The sequence below is a fragment of the Lemur catta genome, chromosome 24, assembly GCF_020740605.2.
Source record: "Lemur catta isolate mLemCat1 chromosome 24, mLemCat1.pri, whole genome shotgun sequence".
NCBI lineage: Eukaryota > Metazoa > Chordata > Mammalia > Primates > Lemuridae > Lemur > Lemur catta.
The window spans coordinates 12,768,643-12,793,743 of NC_059151.1; the positions used below are offsets into that span (position 1 = coordinate 12,768,643).

Here is a 25,101-nt window from a genome sequence, read left to right on the forward strand (position 1 = left end):
GTAGAGACCTTTCTCTTCCCTCCACTTTGTTTTCCTCATCAGACAAGGTTAGTCCAGGAAGATTTTTCTTTCTTTTCATCAAAAAAAAAAAAATTTAAGAATATAAAAAAAGTAGAGGATATTTTAGACAAGGAAAATGCTGATGGAGGGGCAGTCAGATCTAGCTCTTAACTAATCCTTGGAAAGCTCAATGAAAATCTGGTGGCATCTGAACCCCTGAGCGTTGTCACCCTGGGGCAGGCGAAGGAGGCAGGGGGGACAGGAGGTTGTGTCTGTGTGTCACCAAAGGTTCACTGGCATGAGCACCTCAAGAAGTCTACAGTTTCTCCAAAAGTCAAGGAGACGCATTTAATAGCTAATGATCTGGCAGTGTTACCCCTTTTGGAAAAATAACTTCAGTTCTCTACTGATTTTTTTTGATAGACCAAACTAATATGCAAAAATATACGGCATTACTGTCCTAAGCACTGATCAGAAAGACCAAGCAATACTCAGATCAACTGCTTATTTTAATGTCAAATGTTTATTTCTATGCCATAGTTGCCTCAGCACAATTTGTAAAAGAAACGAATCCAAAAAAATGAATTTTTTTTTTTGTCAGGATATTTTTCTCCACAGTTATAAGAAAGAAAATAAACACCTTGGTACCAGAATTACCATTTCTTTCACATCATTCTAGTAAGTTGCATCTAAATATTTTCCTTGGATGTCAATTTTTTTTTTTAGGATGCAAAAATATCCACAGGGGAAAAAAAATGTTTGGATTCATTAAAATAAACTTGGGATAGTCTTTGTCAGAGAATATATCTAGAACATCTTTGTTTTGGTACACTCTATCACTAATTGTCATAATCTTATTATTTTAATATAACAGGCATACTTTATTACATAAAACAAAGTGCACTAAAAATGAACAATGTTAGAAACAAACTGAAATTTGGTGTATCTTAAATCTCCGGGTGATTAGCTAGTAGCTGAAGCGCGGGTTTACAAATTTCATATTAATACAAATGCAACTCTCTTCTGTGATGAAAATGCACTTAGTAGCCTAATTCTTTTTGCTTTAGCAGATAGGGCGTCCAATACAACTGAAACAACCTGATAACAAGTTGATTTTTTTTTTTTTTTCAACAAAAAGGAATGCTCTGGTTTCTTTTCTGGCTCCCACATTCGTGGGAGCCAGAAGATGGCATTTGCTCTATAAATAGACTTCTCTGATTTGAGACACAAATCCACCAGGGTTCTTACAGTGGGAGGAGGCACCACACCTCAGATCACAGGGCCCTCAGCAAGAAGCTGTCAAACCAGCCTGTGACATGCAGCGTGGGCCAGCACCTCGAAGACGCATGGTGGCTGTGCACATAAATCCCTTCGGCAGACTCGGTGGAAGGATGAGAGTTCTGTAAGTTCATGCACATTTTATTGAGTAGTAATATAAAATGCTTTTTTTCTTTTTCATTGTTACAAGTGCATGCTTCGATTGCCAACATTTCAGAAGTCAAATTACAAAGGCAAGGCTTTAGGCTGTAGTGAATTACTTGGGCACTTATACAATTCTTAAAAAATATGAATGGACTTTTGTGGTGGTTGTTTTCAGAATGAACCAGTTGTAACCCGTAACTGATATACAAAGGGGAAAAAAGTGAAAAAAGTACATGTTTGGTGGCACATGACGGAACAGAACAAAAATAACTAAATTGTGATGACGTTAACAGTTACCATGCATTTAGAGTTTCACATGTAACTACAAACTTATTTAAATTTCACAAGGTTTGCTAAACATGCTAACTATCTATATGTGCACTGACAAGCTTATGTTAAAAACTTTTAAGAATACTCTCCCCTTTAGATTTTTTCAAAGCTTTTTTTTGATTACAAAATTTCAAAGGCATTAAGCATCTTAGAGAATATAAAGGACGCCAGTATACATACATTTCCAGTATATGTCAGACCACTAAGCGCAGTGCAGTCCCATAGAGGCCGATACAGCCGTTTTTTTTTTCTTTAAAAAACATGCATAGGCAGATTTTTTTTTTTACAGAATATAGATGCTTTATCACTTAATATGGTGTCTTGTTCACTAGACTTAAAAATGCACCACTCATAAATATTTAATTCAGCAAGCCACAACCAAGACTTGATTTATCAACAAAAACCCCTAAATATAAACAGCAAAAAAAGATAGATGTAATTATTCCAGTTTTTTTTTTTTTTGTTAAACTTAAAGAAAAGATAGTCATTGCCAAATTAATAAGTGTTATATGGAAAGAAGGGCATTCAAGCACACTAAAGAAACCTGAGGTAAAGCATAATCTGTACAAAATTAAACTGTCCTTTTTTTGGCATTTTTAACAAATTTGCAACATTCTTTTTTTTTTTTTTCTTTTTCTGTTTTTTTTTTAAGACTGCCTAATTCAGTTTATAGCCATTGTCTGACGAGAGTAGCAAAACATTATCAATAAATAGTCCTTATTTAGTTTGTACATCATTTTGTTAAAAATGTTTGATGTCATCCATTTTTAGTGCTGCGACTGTAAACGTACGATAGAGTAAGAAATTAGACAAAGTTCTCATGTCCAGTAACAGAATAAAAGGCCTTTCATGAACCTATCTAGCTAGAAGTCCCCCAATGCAGTAGGAAAACGTGTTCATTCCCCTAACATTGCAGTATAGACGAGCATCAGCTTTCTTTTTAAAATTTTTCTTTTCCCCCCTATAAGCATTTTTAAAAGGCATATCCCAAAGAGGTGTTTAATCACCACCCCCACCAAAATATAGTTTATTCTCTTTCTCCCTCTTTTTTTTAAATGATAGTGTAAACTGGATCCAATTCCTGGCCCCCAGAGCAAACAAGCCACCGTCAGAGGCGAGAACACCCAACTGCTGACACGCAGCCATCCCACCACGCCCTGCAGCTCAAAACAAAAAAAAAACAAAGCAAGTGAACAGGAAGTGGTCACTGGATATTGCTGCTGTTGCTGCCATTGCTGTCCGTGCCGTTGGTCTCCGAGGCCAGGGCCTTGTTGATGGAGTTGAGGTTGGCATCGGAGGGCAGGGCGTCTCGGCGAGGCGGCATCCTCTCGTTGATTCGGTCCAAGCCCTTGGCCTCCTCGAAGCTAGTGATCTTATGTTGTGGAGAAAATCCTTTGATGGCTACACAGAAAATCATTAAAAAAGAAAAACAGCATTAGCCAAAGGCACCTAAGGAGCACAGCGGCTGCAGCAGGTGCTACTAGAGGTTTCGCGGTGGGAGGGAATCCTTTAGTGGAGGGGACAGAGTGACGGGACCTGAACACCACACGACAGACTCCTTACCATACTTGGAGGAACCGAAAGGTTGGAAAACAGCCAATGTCTCTTGCCAATCAAAATGTCCTCTTGAAGGTATTAGGATGGGAGCATTTCTCTGATCTTCGTGAAAGTTTAGTTTGAAAACGATCCAAAGTGGGGATGGAAAGTGGCTTCCAGGGACAGGCCTCTAGGACCAGCATCAATTGGCCACATGGTTGGCGGGATTACGCACCAAACACCCTCACCTAGACAGGCTGCAGTACGTGCCTACTTTTACTCTTCATTGTGCTAGAATCACTGCGTCTGTTATGCCTAAAAATCTAGGAAAGGACTGAAAGCCGAAACTAGAAGGAGCTAGAAAAGAAATTAACAGGGCCATTCCCATGCCATCTCAGAATCCCAGAAAGACCTTCTCAGCAAACAACTCAATGGTGGCATGAAAAAAAAAGGAATTATAAACTCCTGTTTCCCCCCTCACCTTTGGAAGTGCATGGAGTGAGTGACAAGTTAAGAGAAACTCAGAAAAATCAACACCAGGTCACTAAGTAGAAAAGCACTGTCTGCCTTTCAGCAGGGAAAGGTCAAACTGGTGGTCATCTGGTTCCCATCACCGCCATGTCAAGGAAAGACACGTCCTTCGTACATCAGTGAAGACGTGAGGGATGGGTAAGGAACGCCTTTCCCAAATTTTAGCAAAAATGAATTGGACTGGTTTGGGTCCTAGTCAATTAAAATGTGGAATTCTCAAATTGGGAGCAGTGATATTTGATTTTTTTTTTTAAATGTAATCCTTAGTGTGCTACAGCGATAACGCATCTGTGCACGAAGCTTAATGCCTTCTTCAGTGTGTGCACCAGCTGGCGAGCTGCCAATGGAATACATACATGGAGAACCAATGACATCAGTTTGCTTTAGTCCCTGCGAAGTGCAAGCCAGGTATTTACGGGCCAATCACCAATGCTGAACTGGACTGCACCGCCATGGCCGATTTGGGACAATTTCATGGCACCTTTATCCTCCCCACCTTATGTGGGGAAAAAAAGGAAAGCAGTTTCAAGGTGAAACTTTGCCAGCCACTCCTACACCAATGTGCAGTGCCTTCATTAGTGTGGATGAGATTCTTAAAAAGATATAACACGACATGGTTGTTTCCAAACTCATTCAACAATGAGAAATAGATTTTCCCCGCCTCTGTATTTTAAAGGTTAGCAGAATGGTGATTAGTCAACTGGGAGAGGAAGAAGATGAGGAAATGGGGAAAGACCAAGGCCCAAAGCAAAGCTTCTTAATTCTTCTCTAATTCAGTAACAAACTGCAACATCATAGAGCTGTCTGATGAGCCACCCAACCCTGAAAACTAACTCCATTATTTTGAGGGACAAAAAAATAGCACGGAGGTGTACTCTACTCATTTTCTACTGTGAATATAATTTCATTATAATTAGCAAATATAAAAAGTTTGTCATCATGATAATTTATGAAGCGACTTTAGTAATTTAAATGGTGAAAGTGGAATCTCCAGGTTTTAAAAGCCAATAGGGTGGGAGCGTAGCAATGAGCAATCTAGCTGGAATGACAGAGGCTTCTGGAATGGGGCTCTGTTTCTAGTCATTTCTGTCCATCCTGGTATGGAAGAGCGTGCTCTGCTGGAGTTGCTGGTCAGACAATGGGCATTAGCAATTTACATTGGTAGTATACTGAACACAACACAGAGTCACAGAAACCACAGAAAACAGCCAAACTATCAACAAGAATGCACACTGCAGATTAGAATTTGCCAAGAGGAATAGAGAATTCCCACATAAATAGCAGTTTGTCCACTGCTATTTAGGAAGCAGTTGTATTTGCTCTTACAGGGCTCTCGTTTCCCTACCATATGCAAATCACGGACCAATTGCAAGAGTCTAAAGTGGCACTTTTTCACATCATACCAAAGGACCATATGCACACGTTTTTGGGGAAAAAACAAAAAGTTATCTTGCAAGAACAAAATACAACTGAAGAATTTTGTTTTAAAGGGGAACTTCAAATTATTCTTTTTGAAATTTCTGGAGGATACAGTATGTATAATAGCAAAAACTATTTGGGTATGTAGTTCTCTCGTCACCGTCTATTTAGAAAGCACTCAAGGAAAAAGCAATTGCTACAGGGTCAACTCTACCATCCTTGAGCAGCGCTAGGATGCAGGTGGAGGTGGGCACTTCTTGGTTTCCACTGCAGCTCCTAGTATGGTGCCTGGCACACGGCAGACATTCAGTGGACATTAATCAATTGATTGATTACCTGATAGTCATTATTCTTGTTCTCGGCCACTAGACACTTCTGAACTCTCTGTAATATTTCGCTGGTGCTAACTGTCCTACGAATACCAGGTTAGAATTTAATGAGAGTACTAGAACTATTGATCTCAAAACAGGTGTCTCACGGTGGACTACTTTTTAGAGACATAAATTAATGTCAAACTACAACAAAGCACTATTCAAATGAACATTTTTTTTTTCCCTTTGGCTACCAACTTCTGGAAGACTAGAATTAATAAAGCTATTTTTAATCTCTCCTTTTCAGCACTGCCTGAATGTGATTTGAGGGAGGGACATGATTCAGCTCAAGGAATATTGTCTTATATGCAATTCATCAAAACGGCTGCCATAACCCCCAGCCCGCATCATTCGAGATATAGAATCCTTTTGTTTTCTGTGATTGCACTAGATTCATTGCATACAAAAGTCAAACATAAGCTTTAGGGGAAAAAAAAAAAACCGAACAAACAAACAATAGAAGGACGTTTTCCCCTTTAAAGCAAGAACATTTTGGTTAATACTGAGCCACAACTGTTAGCTCAACACCCACACACTCTGTACAAGCTACAGCAAAAAAAAAAAAAAAAAAAAAATGAATACACCCAGCAGAGCCCTTATCTGTTGCAGGCACAACAGAAAGGGGACTGGCCAATTTACCTTCATCAGCCTCAATGGCCTCTACAGTAGCTGAAGAGAAGAAAGGGTGCAAAATGAATGAGAAAAATGAGCAGAGGATTTTTTTTTTTTTAACTCTAAGAACAAATCAGTGACGATCAAAGGAGCTAAGAGAACTCATGTTCCTGCAAGTGCTGGATTCTGGCACAGACAACAAAACAGAAATGCTAAAAAGAAAAAAAAAAACACCACAAAAATAATAAGGTTAATTTATGAACTGGATACACTCATCTGAATGAACTGCGTTGGTTTTTGCCCACTAAATCCATGACAAAACAATGAACCCTTTTAGGAAAACACTGAGGAAAAATCCTTTTACTTGGATTGAATTATGACAGATTCTGTACATCTAAAATGTGCTTTTGACTTCCACAGAGTACTGTAAAACCTCTGCTATGCTAGGTGGTTTACAGTTTAAAAATGCCAGACAAAATGGTAGAGCTTTAAGCAGCACCATAATGTCAGTGCAGTAACTCACACTATTCAATATTAAACAGCACTAGTTCCTAATGCAACAGAAAAGCAGGGGCTTGCAAATTTAAAGGAAAAATAAAATCCGTGAGTCTAAGTTGATGATGCATGTGACTCTTAAACACAAACTTGGGGCATGTTTAGACGTGGAGGTGAGGGGTGGGAAGAGGGTGAGGCAGAAGGGAATGATATAGTCTAGACTTCTGCCAGGTAGCCCAATTTACAGTACGTTTTGTTTTCTTTAGCAGAATATCATTTTTTGGAAGTGAAATTCTTAAAACATTACAAACCAAGTGGTAACAAGCCAGTAGTGGTAATAATTCTATCAGCGCTTTAAAGAATAGGCAGCCTAAATACTGAAACCTCATATATCTACATATGAAGTTTCCTATAAATATACTGAAATAGCGTATTCCAGAGGCAGAACTTTAAAAGCCTACTGCTTTATCAGAAATTTTTATAATAGGGTTAGGGTCTATCTGTATCTTCACCTTACAGATGTATGAGTTTTTCTGTGTTATTAAGGCTAGTTGTTAACGAAATGTTAAAATACCAAACCTCTCTGTAACTCTAAAATTTTTAACATTAAAATTCTACCCCTTGACTTTAATTTGTACTTTTCTTATAATTCAAGGTTTTAAAACTATGGCAACTGCCCAGTGTGCATTATAACTTACTTACGGTGCATTCTAGATTCTTTTTGATGAAAATGGAGAATGGTTACCACACCAAGGAGAAGAGCTAAGTAGCAAAGCTTTAAGTAGTTTCCTCTTTTAGACCAATTGAAGGGCTCTGAATGAATTCTCAAGTTGTATTAAGGTAGGTGGTTTAAAATATATACTGAGTTTTCAAATTCTCAGGACGAATGAGATTCCAGCCCATAAGTCTTTTACGTGTGTGTGAGCTCAACACAGAATAACACAAACCGATGGATTTAAAATAAAAGAAAAAAAAACCTTAATAACCTAAGATAAATACAGATAAAAATCTGGAAATGAAACAAAGAACTGGAAGAACTTAAGTTTAACAGGAAAGCAAAAAATCTGGAACCACGCCAGCACTAACACACTGGAAATACGTACTGCCCACTATTAATGTATCTTTCCAAAGCCAATGTGGTCCACAGTTTCTGACAATACACTGGCTGTGCCTTCAAATGTGCTCATCAGAAACTGCAGATTTCAGTCCATGAGGTGGAGGGTACCCTTTGTGCATGTAAACAATCCATTTATACTACTGTTTTAGTGAGCATATTTACTCTGGTGGGAAAACTTCTGTGTTCCTGTAAAGTTATTAAAATAACTTCTAGCTATAAATTTAAAGGGGAATTTACTTCAATACCATGTATTTTCTTACCCTCGTTCAAAAATTTTTGTCTTTTTGTAAAAACTCAAAGATAATGGTTTTGGAACACATTCATCTGAAAATAAAATTACTGTGATGCTGCTAGCGTGTGATCATTTAGCAAGAGCGTATTCATGAAGCTGATCGTTGCTCTTCATGTAGATGAGGTGCGTCTAAACAACGTAACCATAAGAATAACTGAATCTTCTAGGTTCAAGGGGAGGGACAGAAAAGAAAATACAAAAGATTCAGGGAAAGACAGGAAAATAAGCAAGAGGCTGAGATTGTTCTGAAAATATTATGCATATTTTTGTTTTAATTTTTTTTCTTATAGTCTAGTCTAATAGCAAAATGTTCCATTGTTAAAAATTGTACTCTAATGAAAATATTAGTTAAAATTGATAACCAAAATAACAAAAGTAAAAGGGTGTACAGAACTGTGCTGTCTAACATGGTAGCCACTAGCTTCATGTGGCTATTTAAATCAAATTTAATAAAAATTAGATAAAATAAAAAAATTAATTTCTCAGTTGTACTAGTTATATTTCAAATTCTCAATTGTTGTTTGTGGCTTCTGTACAGATACAGAAATTTCCATCATCACAAAAAGTTCTGTTGGACAGCACTGGTCTAGAAAGCTACACATCTGAACACGAACTCTCTCTTCTAAAGGCAATGTTATCATTCTTTTTTCAAAAATAAAGTGTGGTTCTGCCTAGGTTCTTATGTTTTGGATTGATAAGTCAGAGAAAAAGACACGTGGCTCCCAATTTCTATTCCAGTATATAAGGAAATCACCTTTTTTTATATTCTTCTTCCATTCTACATTAAAATCTGGACTTAACAGGTTTATATTAGTTTGTGTGCATGTGTTTATCAATCAGATAACCAAACGTTTATTAAAAATTTAATTAAAAAGTTGTTTTTGTCAGCTGACTGGCTCAAGGTAGTCAATCCTACTGTGTGTGTAGGCAACCTAGACAGCTGTCCTGTGGCGAGGCCTGAGTTTGTGGATTAATATGTAAATGAGGGAGCAGGGAATGGGGGGTAGAGACCACATGCCCAGAGCTACCATGTTGGACATGATGGATTAAACTGATTGGGGTCTCAGCTCTTCTCCCAGTCGACAAGAACTGCAGACCAAGACGGAGCTTGAATGAATGAATGACTCAGGGCTCTAGGGACACAGCGGGGCGAGATGTCCCAGCCACACAGCCATACCAGTCCACCCGCTTACCGCTTTGCAGGGTCTGCTTCCCTCCAGAAAGCACTCCGCTGGGCAGCATGCCAGTCGGGGTCAGGCCTTTCAGAGTCAGCACACTCTCGCTCTCTTCTCTGCAAGGCACAACGGGAGGGGCATTAACTTTTATTTTCTCTCGTGGAAAAAAGACGTGTCTTGCAGGAAAAAACACACAGACGAACCCAGAGGCCTATCTTGGTTCTCTGGATCTTTCTTTTTAAACATCCCATATTTTAAAACATTTATATAGAGGCAATGTCACCTAAATGACTGCTTCAATACAGTTCACGCTACGCAACTGTGGAGGTTCAGTCTCTTCTGAGTACTGAAGACAGAAACAATTCTGATTTTATGATCAGGCAACATGGTACAAAGTGCATCCTCCACGACACCAATGAACATGTTAAAAGTGAGCCACAGAGGGTATGGATGGAAGTTTTTCAGCCAATGCTCAGCAAAATCAAGTGGAACTAATTCACTTTGAGAGGGAAAACCAGAGAGGCACACCAGAGATTTAAAAAAAAAAAAAATTTGATGTATGGATTAGGAAACCAGGAATTACATTTGGGGGACTTTTAGAAACTAAGGAATTTAGGAATTTTGATGTTACATGAAAAACATGCAAAATAATGGCAATTAACCAATATAAGCCCTGGTAAAATTTCCCAGCTTTGGTTTTTCAGCCCTTTCCCCACTGATTTCCTAATAAAAAAATTATTTTATCACACAGTATAACTGTTTTACAGTTTTAAGTATATCATGTCAATTATATTTATTACTTGCTACTAATCATTTTGATTAAGAAATCTTAATGATTACATAACCATGAAACAATAGCAGACACTGCAATCCTACCTAACCAGACAAAAAATGTTTACAGTACATGTATATGTTTACTATGTACAACTACCCACTCCACATGTTTACAAAGGTGTGTAATATTTCCCAGACAGAATTCCTAAACTCCTTCTCAAACTTGCTGCTTCTTCAATCTGTCTTCAACTCAAAAATTGGCAATTCCATTTTTTAGTTGAGAGTAACGGATCACCCTATAATTCCTATTAACCTCTCTCATTCCACATCCACTTCGCCAGCCAATCTCGAGGGATCCACCCTCAAAACATGTTGAGTATCTAACCACTTCTCTACCTACTACCTCTTCTCTTTTGGGGGCAGCTTTGTTGAGATATGATTACTACAGAACAGCATCCACCTGCTTAAAGAATTTGGTTCAATCAATGGTCTTTAGTATATTCACAGCGTTGTATTAACACAACCATCACCACTATCAATTTTAGAACATTTTCAAAGAAACTTTGCACCCATTAAGCGGTCACTTGCCATTTCCTTCAGCCTGTGTAACTCCTAACCACCTTCTGTAGATGTGTTTCTTCCAGACATTGCATACAATGAACCCGTGTAACGCAATCATGCAAAATGTGGTCTTCTGGGACTGCTTTCTCCCGCTCACCCCCAGCTTCTCTTCCCTGGAGAGCAGCAGCCTCCTGAGTGGTCTCTCTGCTCCGTCCTTGTCACACTCTGACCCCTCCACAGCTGTCCTCAGTAAGGCAGCCAGGTGACCCTTCTAACACCTACGCCTGATCCTGTCACTGCTCAATCCAAAACTCTAATGGCTTCTCTTCTCCACGTGGGTGAAAGGCTAAATCTTTAGCAGGTTCCACGAGGGCCTTAAAAACCCAGCCCCCAGCCACACTCCCCTGTGTGGGAGGACACGCAGCCCAAGAGACGGATCTCCGACGTGGCTGCCTTAAATCCATCAACTATTTTAAAAAGACCCATCTTCCTACATCCTCTTCCTTAGATGACAGACATCATGCTACCAATCACTGCTACCTGTGATCGAATATTCTTAGAATATTTCCTCTCTCTTATAACTCCTCGCCTTATGGGTAAGAGTTCTAATCTTGTAGCAAACAGAAATCTATGCTGGCTGATTTTAACAGGAAAGAGATGCTAGGTGTGAAACAGAAGCCTCACGTGTGTTTCCTTGATCGGCAAATCCCAGGCAACCTGCCTGTCCCTCACCTGCCAGGGCTGCTGAAAGGCAGTTTTCTGGTTCCCTAAGGATGTTGCAAATTTCCAAAATGGAAGAACCATGTTGGGGTCACTATGCCTGAGGAATCTGTACTCCCATTGACATTGATTTACTATATTCTACTTTCCCAAATTTCTTATTGTTTGTCCCTTCCTTTGCATTTCTCCTGCCATAGCCTGGGCCTACCTTTTGCTTGAATTACTTCAGGAGCTTCCTACTTGTTACCAGCAAGTCACCTTGCTGGCCAGTCTTCACACTCCCGTCACCATATGCAGTGAAACACGGGTTCAGAGCGCGCCCCTCACCCCACAAAAATCATTCCCTGGCCCCTTGTCTCCTATACACAAAACTGCACACGCTTTACCCATGGTTTTTGAGGCACTCACAGATCTGACATGAAATACATTTTCAGCCTCAGTTTTTGCTAGATTCCTCGCTCACCTTCGTGTCTTTTACGATCCAGCCCTTTTACATACTTAGCATCCACCACTAGACCACTAGCGTGAGTGAGAATTCATGCCGGACTACACTGTGCACTTGCAAGCAGGACTCTCGTTAGTGCTGCTCCCCCGGTGAGCGAGTCTGGACACGCAGCTTAGCCTCTCTGTGTCAGTTTCCTCAGAGCAGAGTGAAGTCCCCCTGACCTCGCAAGCTGCCCGTGCAGACTGCTATCCGATGCATATGACACTTAGCAAGTGCCCCTTAAAAGGATGCCACTGATACTGCTCCCAGGACTGTGGGGCTGTGCTCCTGATGATTTCTCTGCCTCCAGGAAGGCCCTCAGCACGATGCTCCACGTACTGGACCTGGCTCAGGCCCCCCAGAATTCCTCCAACGCCAACCTCGCCATGCACAGCCCAGGCACGAGAGACAGGGCTCCTTCCTGTCCAGTGACACAGCAGAGCTCCTGCTCACGTCCCCGGCGCACACTTCCTTGTCTTAGGTTAGTTTACTATCTACATACCTCTCATTCCAATCTGGCATCTGGATTGCCCAACTCAGTTTATGGTACACATTTAATGCTCCATCATTACTAAGCATAACTCACTTTTCTCTGGCTCTGCTCTTTCTATTCTGTGAATATACTACAGATGCTTTTGTTATAGGAAAACAATAATATATACTTTTCGTTTTTACTTTCTGCCAAGATGTGCAATCTTAAGACGCTGATCATCACTGGGTTCAAATAATCCATTTCTCATGGAATAGTCCACGGAAATGCTAGAGCTGTTTTTATGCCCCCCACAGAGACTTGAGATAGAACAAGAAGTAAGAGAATTGACTGGTAGATCTAATGCACAATAAATAAGCAAGTTTTTACTCAGGACGCCTACTGGGCTTATGATCTTCATACAGTCCTTTGCCCCCACAGGACATTTTGTAGCCGCACAGGCCTCCTTCCTGGTCCTTAAACTGCTGGCTTTGTTCCTACTTGGGGATCTTTGCACCTGTGGTTCCCCTCGCCTTGACCTCCCTTACCCCATTTCTTCACAAACGTCGCCCGGCATGGCTCAGTTCTTTGGAGGTCACATACCAAAATAAGAGCCTCATTTCCCACTTGTTATCCCCCTATATTGCCTTATTTTTTTTTCTTCATGGCACATAATCAATGCTTTAAGTTTGATTATACTTTTTTTTTTTTTTTGAGAGAGTCTCGCTCTGTTGCCCGGGCTAGAGTGAGTGCCGTGGCGTCAGCCTAGCTCACAGCAACCTCAAACTCCTGGGCTTAAGCGATCCTCCTGCCTCAGCCTCCCGAGTAGCTGGGACTACAGGCATGCGCCACCATGCCCAGCTAATTTTTTCTATATATATATTTTAGTTGGCCAGATAATTTCTTTCTATTTTTAGTAGAGACAGGGTCTCACTCTTGCTCAGGCTGGAAGTTTGATTATACTTATTCATTACACGAATGAGTAAGTCCTGCAAGTGCAGTTAGACATGCGGAGCAACAGAGTGAAAGCAGCCTCGCTCGTCAACCACGGGGAGCAGCTGCTCCACCCCAGCTTGTCCTGATGGTGCCACCACAGGGGACCCTGACTTTCTTTCTTTTTTTTGGAGACAGAGTCTCACTCTGTCACCCAGGCTAGAGTGCCGTGGAGTCAGCCTAGCTCACAGCAACCTCCGACTCCTGGGCTCAAGCAATCCTCCTGCCTCAGCCTCCCGAGTAGCTGGGACTACAGGCATGCGCCACCATGCCTGGCTAGTTTTTTCTATATATCTTTAGCTGTCCATATAATTTCTTTCTATTTTTAGTAGAGATGGGGTCTCGCTCTTGCTCAGGCTGGTCTCGAACTCCTGACCTCGAGCGATCCACCCGCCTCGGCCTCCCAGAGTGCTAGGATCACAGGCGTGAGCCACCGCGCCCGGCCAGGTACCCTGACTCTCATGGGGGTCCCTGGGGAAGGACGATGATGCTTTTCATCCTTTTCGTGGCTCCCTGCTCTCTGCATCCAGCCATTTAGTTGCTTTTCAGTGACTGCACCAAGAGTATGTAGAAACAGCAAGAAGATAACTCAAAAGAGCCAGTGTAGTTACTCCATGAGAAAGCTGAGGCAGAACTTGGCAACAATTAGATTATTAAATTACACCATTATAGATGCGATACTTCCCAAGTGCTCCCATTTTCCCTTGTCAATGTGAGTAGTTCAGCCGACTGTATATTACTCACATATAAACATACCATAATTTAATCTTTTGAAGAGAAATATAGTTGCTTTATAGTATCTAGAAATACATAACTGAACTGAAGTACAGTGAATTTCCTTTAAGAAAATATTTGTTTTCTAAATCCATGCTTAATAGTAATAGAATGATTCATGATCTACTTAAAAATTATACTATCCCATGGAAATTGAAACATTCACTAACTTTTTTTCCTCTCAATTATTAAAATTATAGAGTCACTCGAACAGCTTTAAGGCTGATGTTCATTTCCTAGAAATCTAGCAAAATGCATCCGACAAATTCATCTTTTATCACAGAGCCAGCATGAAAAACAGAGAGGATTACAACAGCTTTTCCTGTTTCCTAAGACGTTTAACCTGTTGTGAAATAAACGCTTTAAAGTCCTGCAGCAAATAGAGGAATAAAATGTGATGCAATCCATTTGCAGATGCCTTCTCTACAGAAATAGTGTGGCAGGCTGCAATTTAACTGAAAGAGTGAGGAACCAACAATGTCCTCATTGAGTTTAATTTTCCTCCTTTCATTTTTAATTTAAAAGAAAAAATGGTGAGTGAAGACAGGCAAATATTTTCCAGTAAAACACGTAAATCACCAGATTAAAAGATTCAAATATGTATCAAATGACACCCAATAAAATTCAAAACAGAAGCAGAGGAACAATGACCCACCTGAGGACTGAGAACACCCTGGCCATCTTCCCTATGGCTCGGATCTTGTTCCGTATCACCTCCTTCCGGGCTGCGGCTGTTGCTCCTACGTTTTGAAACAGAAGAGTCCAGTTTGAAAATGTAAAACTGAAAAAATTCAGTGACTTTTTATCTAATTGTAAGTTTACAGATTACATATATAACAGACTGCAGTAAGCAAAATCAGTGGTTTTTTTTTCCCATAAAAGGATTTATCTGTAAATCAAATTTGAAAAATCCATGCTTTTTTTTTTTTTGCACTTAATCCAATCCTGTTTTATCCTTTGGAGTTGCGTGAAACAGCAGGACCAGCTTGCTAGACTCCAGTGTTGCACCTCTGCAGCATAAACACAGCTGAACACGGTGCTCAACACTGACAGCATCAATACCTGCTCTGGCTACATCAGTGTTTGCCTCTCAGTCCAGCATGCCGACCATGGTCCTGTGCTTTTGAAAGTTTTAATTATTTGACAGTTAAGGCATTAAGTAAAAAAGTTTAAGGCTATCTTAACATATATAGGTATTCACTTCAGTTAGTATATTGTTCTCTAGAATACATCGTTCAAAACAGTCTCATCACTGTGACATTAAAAACTGAAATTTTTCTTATTAAAGTCCAAAGCATGGAGAATGAAAAAAGTACAAATATAAAATAATACATATGAAGCCACAATATTCAGTTACAGTTCAGACTAGAAATTACTAACTACATGTAGCTGCTTCGTTTTTGGTTTTGCATTTGGGCCTCTAGTTTATTGTCATTTACAACTGGTACCTGCAGAGAAAAAGATCCACTTTAACTTTAACTTTGTTATTTCTGTGGAGGGTGCACCATTTCTTCTAATTTGTTGTCAAGTGTTTTAAAAATAATTTTAATTGATTTTTGATAGTCAGGCATCGTGATGGCCAAAAGGCTGTGAAAATACCAGTTGTATCTCATTCCCTCTAAGTTTGTGATTTCAATATCCCAAGACTTCATGCTTGAATTACTTAGCGAGAGGGTATGATTGTGCGGGAGACAGGGAGACGGAGGGGGAATAGTAGGAATACACAAAAATGAAGCTTCCATGACAGTTCATGGTAAAGATGGTAGACACTGGTGGAGTATTTTCTTATCCAAGACTTACAACTTAGGAAACACCTATGATGCCACTTTAGCTAGGAGTAATGGAGATATGTGATTTCAAATTCACATTTTAAATGCCTATTTGCAATCAGCAGGGAGCCAGGTACGCTGCACGCTTCAGGGGAAGTTTGTCTACGCTCAGGCCGCCATATTTCCAGCAAACGAGACTGGATGGCGGGCCCGTGCCCGCCATCTTTGGTGGAGTGTAACATTTGAGCCATTCAAAACCCACACCTTTGACCATCGATACTCGGATGCAACCCATGAGAAAATCACTGATCAGGCAGAGGTAGGTGCCTACCCTTCTCTTCTAATTGAGTTCCTCTTTCTTCTATTGGTACAAAGAAAATGGACACCAGGAGGAAGAGTTGGTGAGTCATTGGCATCTTCTACTCCAGTCTCTATGCTGGGAAGATTACTGTAGGAAACTGCTTGTTCAAAAGTTATCCTCTTAAGTGATCAAACTAGGAAGGCCTCTTAATTCCCTATATTCCTTGGAACATCATTTATGTTATTTAATGGTCATAAACCATTTGTTCTAGCACTTGATACTCTTTCATCTTCTGGTTGGTTCACGAGTTCTAGAGAAAAACGTGGAAAACTGACGAGTTGGACGTAGCGAGAGATGACGGCACAAGGTTTGCATTTTACTGCTGTGTAAAAAAGCTACACGAGTCTCTGTGGGTGAATTTTACTACTTATTACATTTTCCAAATTAAAAAATATCAATCTACATAGGTTATTGTTACTGCAGACATTTCCTTTTTTATTCATGTTTTTAAATAATGCTATATGAACTTTAACGAATCCATTTTATTTTTTCTTCAACCCCCAAGGTATATTTGGAGAAGAAGTAAAAAACAGAAAAATTCCTCTCTTCTTAAGATTTCTATAATCCAAGGTGCAATGGATAAGTTATCCTTTTTATACATTACATGGGACTTTATAGAAAGTGTTAATGCAAGCAGATTGGCTTTCTTATTCCACTGCCTCTAATAGATAAACTACAAAATATTCCTTTCATACAATGCCAGGAATGTCCCCAATCCAAATGAACAGTGTAAGTCACGTAATTTGCTCAGAGACCGCAGTCTACAAGTGATAACTGGCGTGCATTTTGGTCTTTTAATCTGTGATAAGAGCAAGTTTTCTGACATTTTTAGAAGGCAAGATTTCTGCTGTTTCCCTTAGAGGGCTTTTTTTTTTTTTTTTTTTTTTTTTTGAGACAGAGTCTCACTCTGTTGCCCGGGCTAGAGTGAGTGCCGTGGTGTCAGCCTAGCTCACAGCAACCTCAAACTCCTGGGCTTAAGTGATCCTCCTGCCTCAGCCTCCCGAGTAGCTGGGACTACAGGCATGTGCCACCATGCCCAGCTAATTTTTTCTATATAGATTTTTAGCTGTCCAAATCATTTCTTTCTATTTTTGGTAGAGACGGGGTCTCACTCTTGCTCAGGCTGGTCTCGAACTCCTGACCTCGAGCGATCCTCCCGCCTCGGCCTCCCAGAGTGCTAGGATTACAGGCATGAGACACCGTGCTCGGCCAGTCACTGTGTTCTTTGATTTACTACTCTACTGGCCAGAACACTGGAGGGGAAAGTGAGGTGTGTGTAGGATCCCTGCCTCACACCTTATTCTGAGTCGGTAACAGTATTTATTATCCACGATTTGGAATTAAGATTCTTTATACAACAAATTCTCCCCTAGAAACCATCTAAAAGCCTGAATTTGCTGTGCCTGGATTTTAGATGATTCATGACCAAGAGACTATAAAAATGCATTTTTTTTTTTACCGCGTGTTGGCAAGTGGGCTCCTTATGGTTAGGCTCCCTATATATGTATTTTCAGTTATTCAGTCCAGCGCCGCTTTTAGTCTAACACTGTGCTATGACTACTCTATGTTTAATATTCCCTGCCCTAGCTGACCAGATTAACTCAGGGATAGTGATGTACTAAGTAAGGGAGAAGATTCTGGCCGATTCCAACAAACAGTAACGGCCAGATTGTGAAGTCAATCCAATGGCCACAAAGAACACAAAGTGTGGGAAAACTCCAAACATGGTGACTATATTTAGAAGCACAACAAGAAACGCAGCAAGCAGTGTTTAGAAATCTAATTGCTAATGTCTAGAAATCAAATTGTCTAATGTCTAGAAATCAAATTGCATATATTTAAGAGAAATGAGGAGGGGAAAATATAAACTCAAATAAGTAAAAAATATATAAGAATAACCTCACAGAAATTCCATGAAAGGACTTGTAAAAAGTGTAACCAGAACAAAAAAATGTAGAACACTAAGTTGGAAAATAAGGGAAATAAATTATGTAGAACTGTGCTTCTTAGCTCAGTGTGAGCGGATGATCAGAAAAATGTTCAAATAAAGATTAAACTTTAAATGTAAAACGAACATTATGATAGTCAGAGCCCACACAGCATTCCTTGTATTTTCAGATCAAATGAATTATTGGAAAGCACATAATATTCTGCTTTGTGTGTATACAGATGTGCTCCCAATAAATGGTGAATCACAGTATATAATAGTACTTTTCTTAAGAAAAAGTGTTCTCTTTTAAAAATTTCTCAATCCAGGTAATTAAGAAGGTTTATTACTTTTTAAAATAGAATTAGAATATATTTACTCAAAAAGTCAAACAACCTGAGTGTAGGTAGGTAGGAAGAGAAATTAGAAATTAGTCTCTTAATGTTTTATCCTGGAAATTACCTTCAATATTTTCCAGATAATCAAAATCAAAATTAGGTCATGCCACACATTTATAATCTTACAAAGATTTAAAGTATACAAATAAATTATCTGGATTCATATGTAATTGAATTTAAAAGAGCTGAACAATAGCAGGATAGAATGAAGTTCGGATGTAAATGTTCCGGTATACTGTATTTAGTATTGTTATTCCTGGTTTTTGGTAGTTTCCAAAGACCGTTAAAACTCTTTTTCCAAAACTTATATTCCATTGTAAGTCTCCACAGTTCATAATTAAACAGAAAGATCAAGGGCATGTTTTTCAGAATTTTACTAGCTACAACATGCAAATATGATGTCATATTAAATATTCGTGGTTACCTTTCTGTGTAAATTGTGGAAATGTACCACAGTAGCTCAAATTAAAATCCAGTATATTAAATAATGAAGACACACAAAACATCTTTTACATCGAAATTGTGCTAATTATTTTTCATTGAAAATACTATAATCACTTATTTCAACATGGAAGTCCCAAGCTGAAAAGCAGTATTTTATGATGTATGCTTAAAAAATTAATCATTTTAAGTAAAATTCCATTTTGTGTTTCCATTCAAATAATGACCACTTCTTTTTTGGGCCTCTCTTTTCAACTTTTTAAGGTGAGATCTTTTACGCCTGGGGTGCCATGCTACCATTTCCAGGATCTAAGCAACCCTGCACGCTCACTTTGCTCCAAGTCGGGGAGGCCAGTATACAGACTAAGGGAATCTTTAAAGATTTGCTTTTAACATGTGTCCTTCCTGCCCTTAACTTGGCATCTTACTGACTTCTCGTGACATTATTTTTTATTTATTTTATTTTATTTTTTTGAGACAGAGTCTCACTCTGTTGCCCAGGCTAGAGTGCCGTGGCATCAGCCTAGCTCACAGCAACTTCAAACTCCTGGGCTCAAGCGATCCTCCTGCCTCAGCCTCCCGAGTCGCAGGACTACAGGCATGCACCACCACACCTGACTATTTCCATATATATTTTAGTTGTCCATATAATTTCTTTCTATTTTTTTAGTAGAGACAGGTGGTTCTCACTCTTGCTCAGGCTGGTCTCGAACTCCTGACCTCGAGCGATCCACCTGCCTCGGCCTCCCAGAGTGCTAGGATTGCAGGCCTGAGCCACCGCGCCCGGCCTCTCATGACATTTAAAGGTATCTATGCCAAGTGGCCGGCTAAGTGAGCACTATATCCCCACAGGGAGGATTTCAGCCTCAGAAAGAACTAGAAAAAGGCAGCTATGCCACACAGAGGAGGGGCCAAGTGCTGGGATGAAGAGAGACTCTGACCGCATGGCATGGGTATGTGCCATCCATTAGACGCCAGCCCCGCCACCCGGCTCAGTTACCACCACTGAGCTACTAGTATAAATGCCTCAATTTTAACCGAATTAGGGGTGTACAGAAAGTACTATGGAGAATACAAATAATTATCCGAGTCATTCATTCATTCATTGAGTATTCGTATGTTTCTGTGCTGTATAGCCTGCCACGTGCTAGCAACAGAAGTATGAGCAAGGCATCGTCTCTGCTTTAGGAGATCACGTGAATGACAATATGTGACAAATATTACAGTGGACGTAGCAGAGTATATTGTAGCTGGCTTCTGTCAGCTGACGAGAGGACATCGAGTGTTATCCCTTCTTAACTTCACATTCGGTAACTTCAAGGTGGTAGCTTGAAATCAGCTGGGGGAAGAGATGGGGAATTTATACCATGGAAATATGCAAATGTTACAAACCAGGGCCATTTTTCCCCTGGAGGACAACTGCTAATTGCTTGGAGGCATAAGAAAAATTTTCAATGAAATTGTGATAGTCAAGGATCTTAAAGGACATATAAGCATCAAAGAGTAGCAAGAATGATATTCTCCATAGGGAACTTTTAAGCATGTCGAGGCAGCAGAGTCTACTAAGCTCAGATGATGGGTGTCTGAAGTCTGGTGTCAACGCAGTCTGGGTGCACTAGGGCGAGGGTAGGGTGGGAAGAGAGGCAGGAAATGCCCAGAGCTAAACTGTAAAGGCTTTAGCACAGTGGAACCTGCAAACAAGACGTTTAGACATTAGCGTACATGCAACCATGGGAGTTAAGTAGAACTCACTTTGCCAAAAAGTTAGACTGATGGATAGGGGGAGAGAGAGAGAGAAGTGATAAAGCAAATATAGTCCAGTGTTAGTCATGGAAAGTTAAGTGATGGGTATATGGGTACTGACCACACAGTTCTTCCAACTTTCTCATGTGTTGGAAACATTTTGTAATACAATGTCAAAAAACAAAACTAAACTTGGAATAAACTTGGTTTTGAGGGAAAAGAGAGATGGCGGCTTTGGGAAGAGGGCTCTCTACGTCGTGTCCTTCCTTCACGGGACACAGAGGATGCTCTTGCTGAGAAAGACAGCAAAGATTTCTCCCCAACCCCCTTCTCCACTGGAGCCAGCAGGAAAGTGGACTGGTGAGACTTGGCTTTGTAAAGTCTGAGCCAATGGATTATCATTAGTTTCAATTCATTTTTACAACTGTAAGAAAGGAAGATGACCAGCTACAAGAAAATTTCATACTCAAATATTTAAAAAAATAAGCATACTTGTATATTATTAAAATATGAAAAAGCTGCTCTTTACAAACTGTTACTGAGTTGTTATCTCTTTTAGGGAAAAGCTAGCAGAACTTTTCCACTTCATTGTTATCTTGGCCTTAAGTTTTTTCAGTATTATTTAGGCTTCTTTCTTTAAAGGATTTGTAATTAATACAATATATCCACAGCATATTTAAATGTTATACCAAAAAAAAAAGTGTATTTATAATAAAATTTCACATTTTTTAAAGGAAAGGTATATTTTAAGAATTATAGTTTGCTGGTAGACTTCACATTGTTTTACACCTTTAAATTCAAATTCTAAGAAAATAATAATTTTTTTTTTTTTTTTACCACTCACCACTTCCAAATTTGTTAAAAGTTAACCAAGTGCCTCTCTGTAGAAACCTATTCTACTTGAAAGTAAAATTTTATTATGGATCGTTATTATTAAACAGAGTTTTGATGAGCCTTCAGATTTTATTTTTTTCTCAAATACAGCAAGAACTGAATGTGAATAAAGGCTACTGATAGAATGAAGCATAAGGTGTTAAGATAAGAAATATCTTTTGTTGTGTTACATTCAAGACAAAAATGGGTTTGGTTTCCTTCCAAAATCAGCACCTCTGAAGTATAAGACAGAAATAATGCAAAAGACAGAACACAGCTCCAGATGCCTCTAAAAAACTTGGGTAATTGGTCCTTAGAGCTTTTTACAGATGATGATGCAAATTATGGCTATAAAGACTGTCTTATTGGGAGAATGCATTTCCCAAAATTCGAGGCAAACCATGTGCTATAATCCCTAAACCTTACCTCCTTGTCCTTTCTTTCCTGACCTAATTTAACAATAACCAACATTGAGCTTCTACGTCCCACAAGGGATGCTGCTATCCAGAAGCTACTCGGACATCCTCCCAGTTTTGCCCTTGGCTGTGAGTTATGACAAGAGCTTCACTGCATCTTCCTACGCCACCAGGCACTCGAGTCCTGGATTCAGGGAAAGCACCATAAGCAATAGGTAATGGTGTTTCCTCTGACAGAAATGGCTTCACCACTGCAGCCTTTGCAGCCCGTCCTCACGCAGCTACAAAAGAATATCCCCAAAGAGTGCTATTCCCACCTCCAAGTTTAAATAGCTGCAAATAATATTGTAAACATTATCATTTAAAAACGAATATTGGCTATATTACTCCAATGGCATATAAATATCTCAGCAATTTGAGTCCCACTATCTCATCCATTTAAAGAAAAATCCATTAACAAGGTCTTCGTTGGTATTTAGAAATCATCTATAAGTCCTTTTTTCTTTGAAATTGTATTTCCGTTTCAATTGTATTTCCGTTTCAATTTCCCTAATCTTACTCTAATGCATTATAAATTTAAACTTTAAAATTTTTTTATTACTAGTATAGCCTAGACTATGTTTTAAAATCTTTTTATCAGTGAGCAAGGCTGATGCCACGGCACTCTAGCCTGGGCAACAGAATGAGACTCTGTCTCAAAAAAAAAAAAATAAATAAATAAAAAAAAATAAAAATAAAATAAAATCTTTTTATTACTACCTCCTGTCAAATTATGTTTAATAAATTTTGATTAAATATATTTTTTAAGGTTTCCAGAGATGATAGGTCCTAAGTGTTCAAAAATTCCTTTGGAATGAATGTCACAATTTATTAGTAGTTCATAATTGAGCTAGACAGCACGAATATATGGTAAATGTTTATACATATTAAAATGCATAGAAATGAAATGCCATTCAAATGTATCTCTTAATGCTAGAGATGGGACGGAAATTACACTACCTTGATGAAGGAGATTTTCTAGATACTCCGTTTTTCCAATGTCCCTTACCAGAGGGTTTTACATCTCAAAGCAACGTTGACAGTGATTATGTCTAGGGAGACCTGTGTCTTTGCATCACAGTGGAAATGGGACAAGTGAAAAAGAGGAGGCGGGAAAGGAGAAACTGCAGCAAGGCCTCCAGCCTCCAGCTGAGGTGGTTCTCAGCTGCTCACTTCTAGAAAAGGCGTATACAAAGCTGAGGATGTGAAAACGAATTCCCTGTACACTCCCCTTGAAATGTCACTGGGTAACCCCCGCCTGAGGACTGCTGTTCTCTCAAGAATTAGATGACTCAGTCTCCAGAGTTGACAGATGTTGGAAGATCTTGACAAGTCATCAACGTGGGAATCCTACATTGCTCATCCACATACAGTTGAGGTTAAACTGAATCCAAAGGGATTGTTAGCTGCTGTCCTTTGCCAGCATTATGTTCACTTACATGAGTTCCTCTTATAGATAGAGGAAACACACTCAGGATAAGAAATTAAAAAATCCCTGTAAAAAATCCATCTTTTTGAGGATTATAACCTATTTAGAATACCTTTCTAATTTGGATTCTAACTACTATATTACCCATCCCCCCCATAGGTGATAAAATTGGGGCATAATGGCTACTCACTCCAAACCACTCCAAACCACACGCTCTGAATTTCTTCCATATGTCTTTTAACTTAACTAAAATCTCAGCATGTCACAGAGTCTGCAATGAATGGTGTGATATTTGGCACAAAGCTATTCTGTCTTATGTTCCATTTTGAAACCAATAGAAGATCCTTTAAAATACAATTTTTTAAAATAAAAAGTCTCTGCTGTGAAATAGATTTTAAGGAAGACCAGTAGAGCCTAGACTGTGGTTTTTTTTTTCCAACCTCTCTTGTCATAAAACATAACTGAATTCTTTGGATAGAAGTCTCAAAAATGTACAGACTACTTCCAGAGGTCCAATTACTGTCATCATTTGGTTACTTTCTATTTAGTTAAAAGTTACATTAATTTCCAAACTCTAATTTGATTCTATGTACTTTTGTTCTTTTAAGATGTTGCGTCCCATCTGTTTAACGATTTCTCGGTAGAGGCGCAGAAATTGACTATAAGCAGGATTCTAACTTGGGTGAGAATGAAAGATTTTACAGTAGATTAGGTTCCTTCCGTTGATTTTTCAGGAAACTGTCACATACTCAGCACATGCTTTACAAAGGACATTCCAGTGCCTTGTTATTACCATAGGAGAAACTAACAGCCTGTGAAATTCTACTTGATCAACCCCTTTATCAGGACAGAAACATCAATTTTATAAACTGACAACAGAAAATAAAAACAAAATTGAATGCAATAATACATGCCAAGTTAATAATGTAGATTTATTATCTAAAAGGGAAGCAATCATAATGCCTGGATGCTTAATGTATCAGAGACTTGCTCTGGATACGGATGAGGATGTAACAGTTTAAAAAGATATTTATTAAGGACCTAATTGTGCACCTATGCTAAGCTCTGGAAGAATGCGTTCAGACTAGAACTTAATTCTGAACTCCTATGGACTTATAAATTTATGAAATACTAGAATGATATTTAAATGTTATCTCTGACCTTATGGAAACTGAAGAGAGGAAATGGACAAACAGAGCAAAATATGTTTGATTGATTATGCCACGTGCTGTACTCCAGATAAAGTTAATTGAGCACCACTAGACGGCACAATAAAAAAGCAACTCCTCCTGTTGGTGGGGAATGGCTTGGGCACGGCATGCATTAAGCTTATCTGAAACGAAGTCACTCAAAGGTCTGCTGATGCTATTCATGACCCAGGTGGGGAGTGTTCTGACTGCCTGGGTAACGCAGTGAGGTTTTTGCCCAAGGAGAAACAGGGAAATGATCATTAGGTTCTGGCCAGCGATCAATGCACAGTCAACTTCAAAAGGCAGATGGGTTCCCAGGTCATGAGACTTGAACACCTTCTAACTGTATTCGTATCCTGTTAGGAGAAAGAGATGTCCCGGCCCAATGCCTTGGTCAGGCACAGTGAAGACGAGGAACTGAGGGAAACGTGAAATCACTC

General features: G+C 39.3%; 1 protein-coding gene across 2 annotated transcripts in view; it reads right to left on the reverse strand.

The window, feature by feature from the left end:
- Positions 1–504: 504 nt before the first annotated feature.
- Positions 505–25,101, reverse strand: part of PPP3CA (protein phosphatase 3 catalytic subunit alpha) — a 295,122-nt gene continuing 270,525 nt past the window's right edge. For both annotated transcript variants that reach the window (XM_045536752.1, XM_045536751.1), the window contains 3 exons: positions 14,731–14,815; positions 9,319–9,416; positions 505–3,153 (listed from right to left, as the gene is read on the reverse strand). In XM_045536752.1, the coding sequence (XP_045392708.1) occupies positions 2,957–3,153; positions 9,319–9,416; positions 14,731–14,815 (380 nt within the window). In that variant the 3' untranslated portion in view covers positions 505–2,956. The remainder of the gene's footprint in view (positions 3,154–9,318; positions 9,417–14,730; positions 14,816–25,101) is intronic.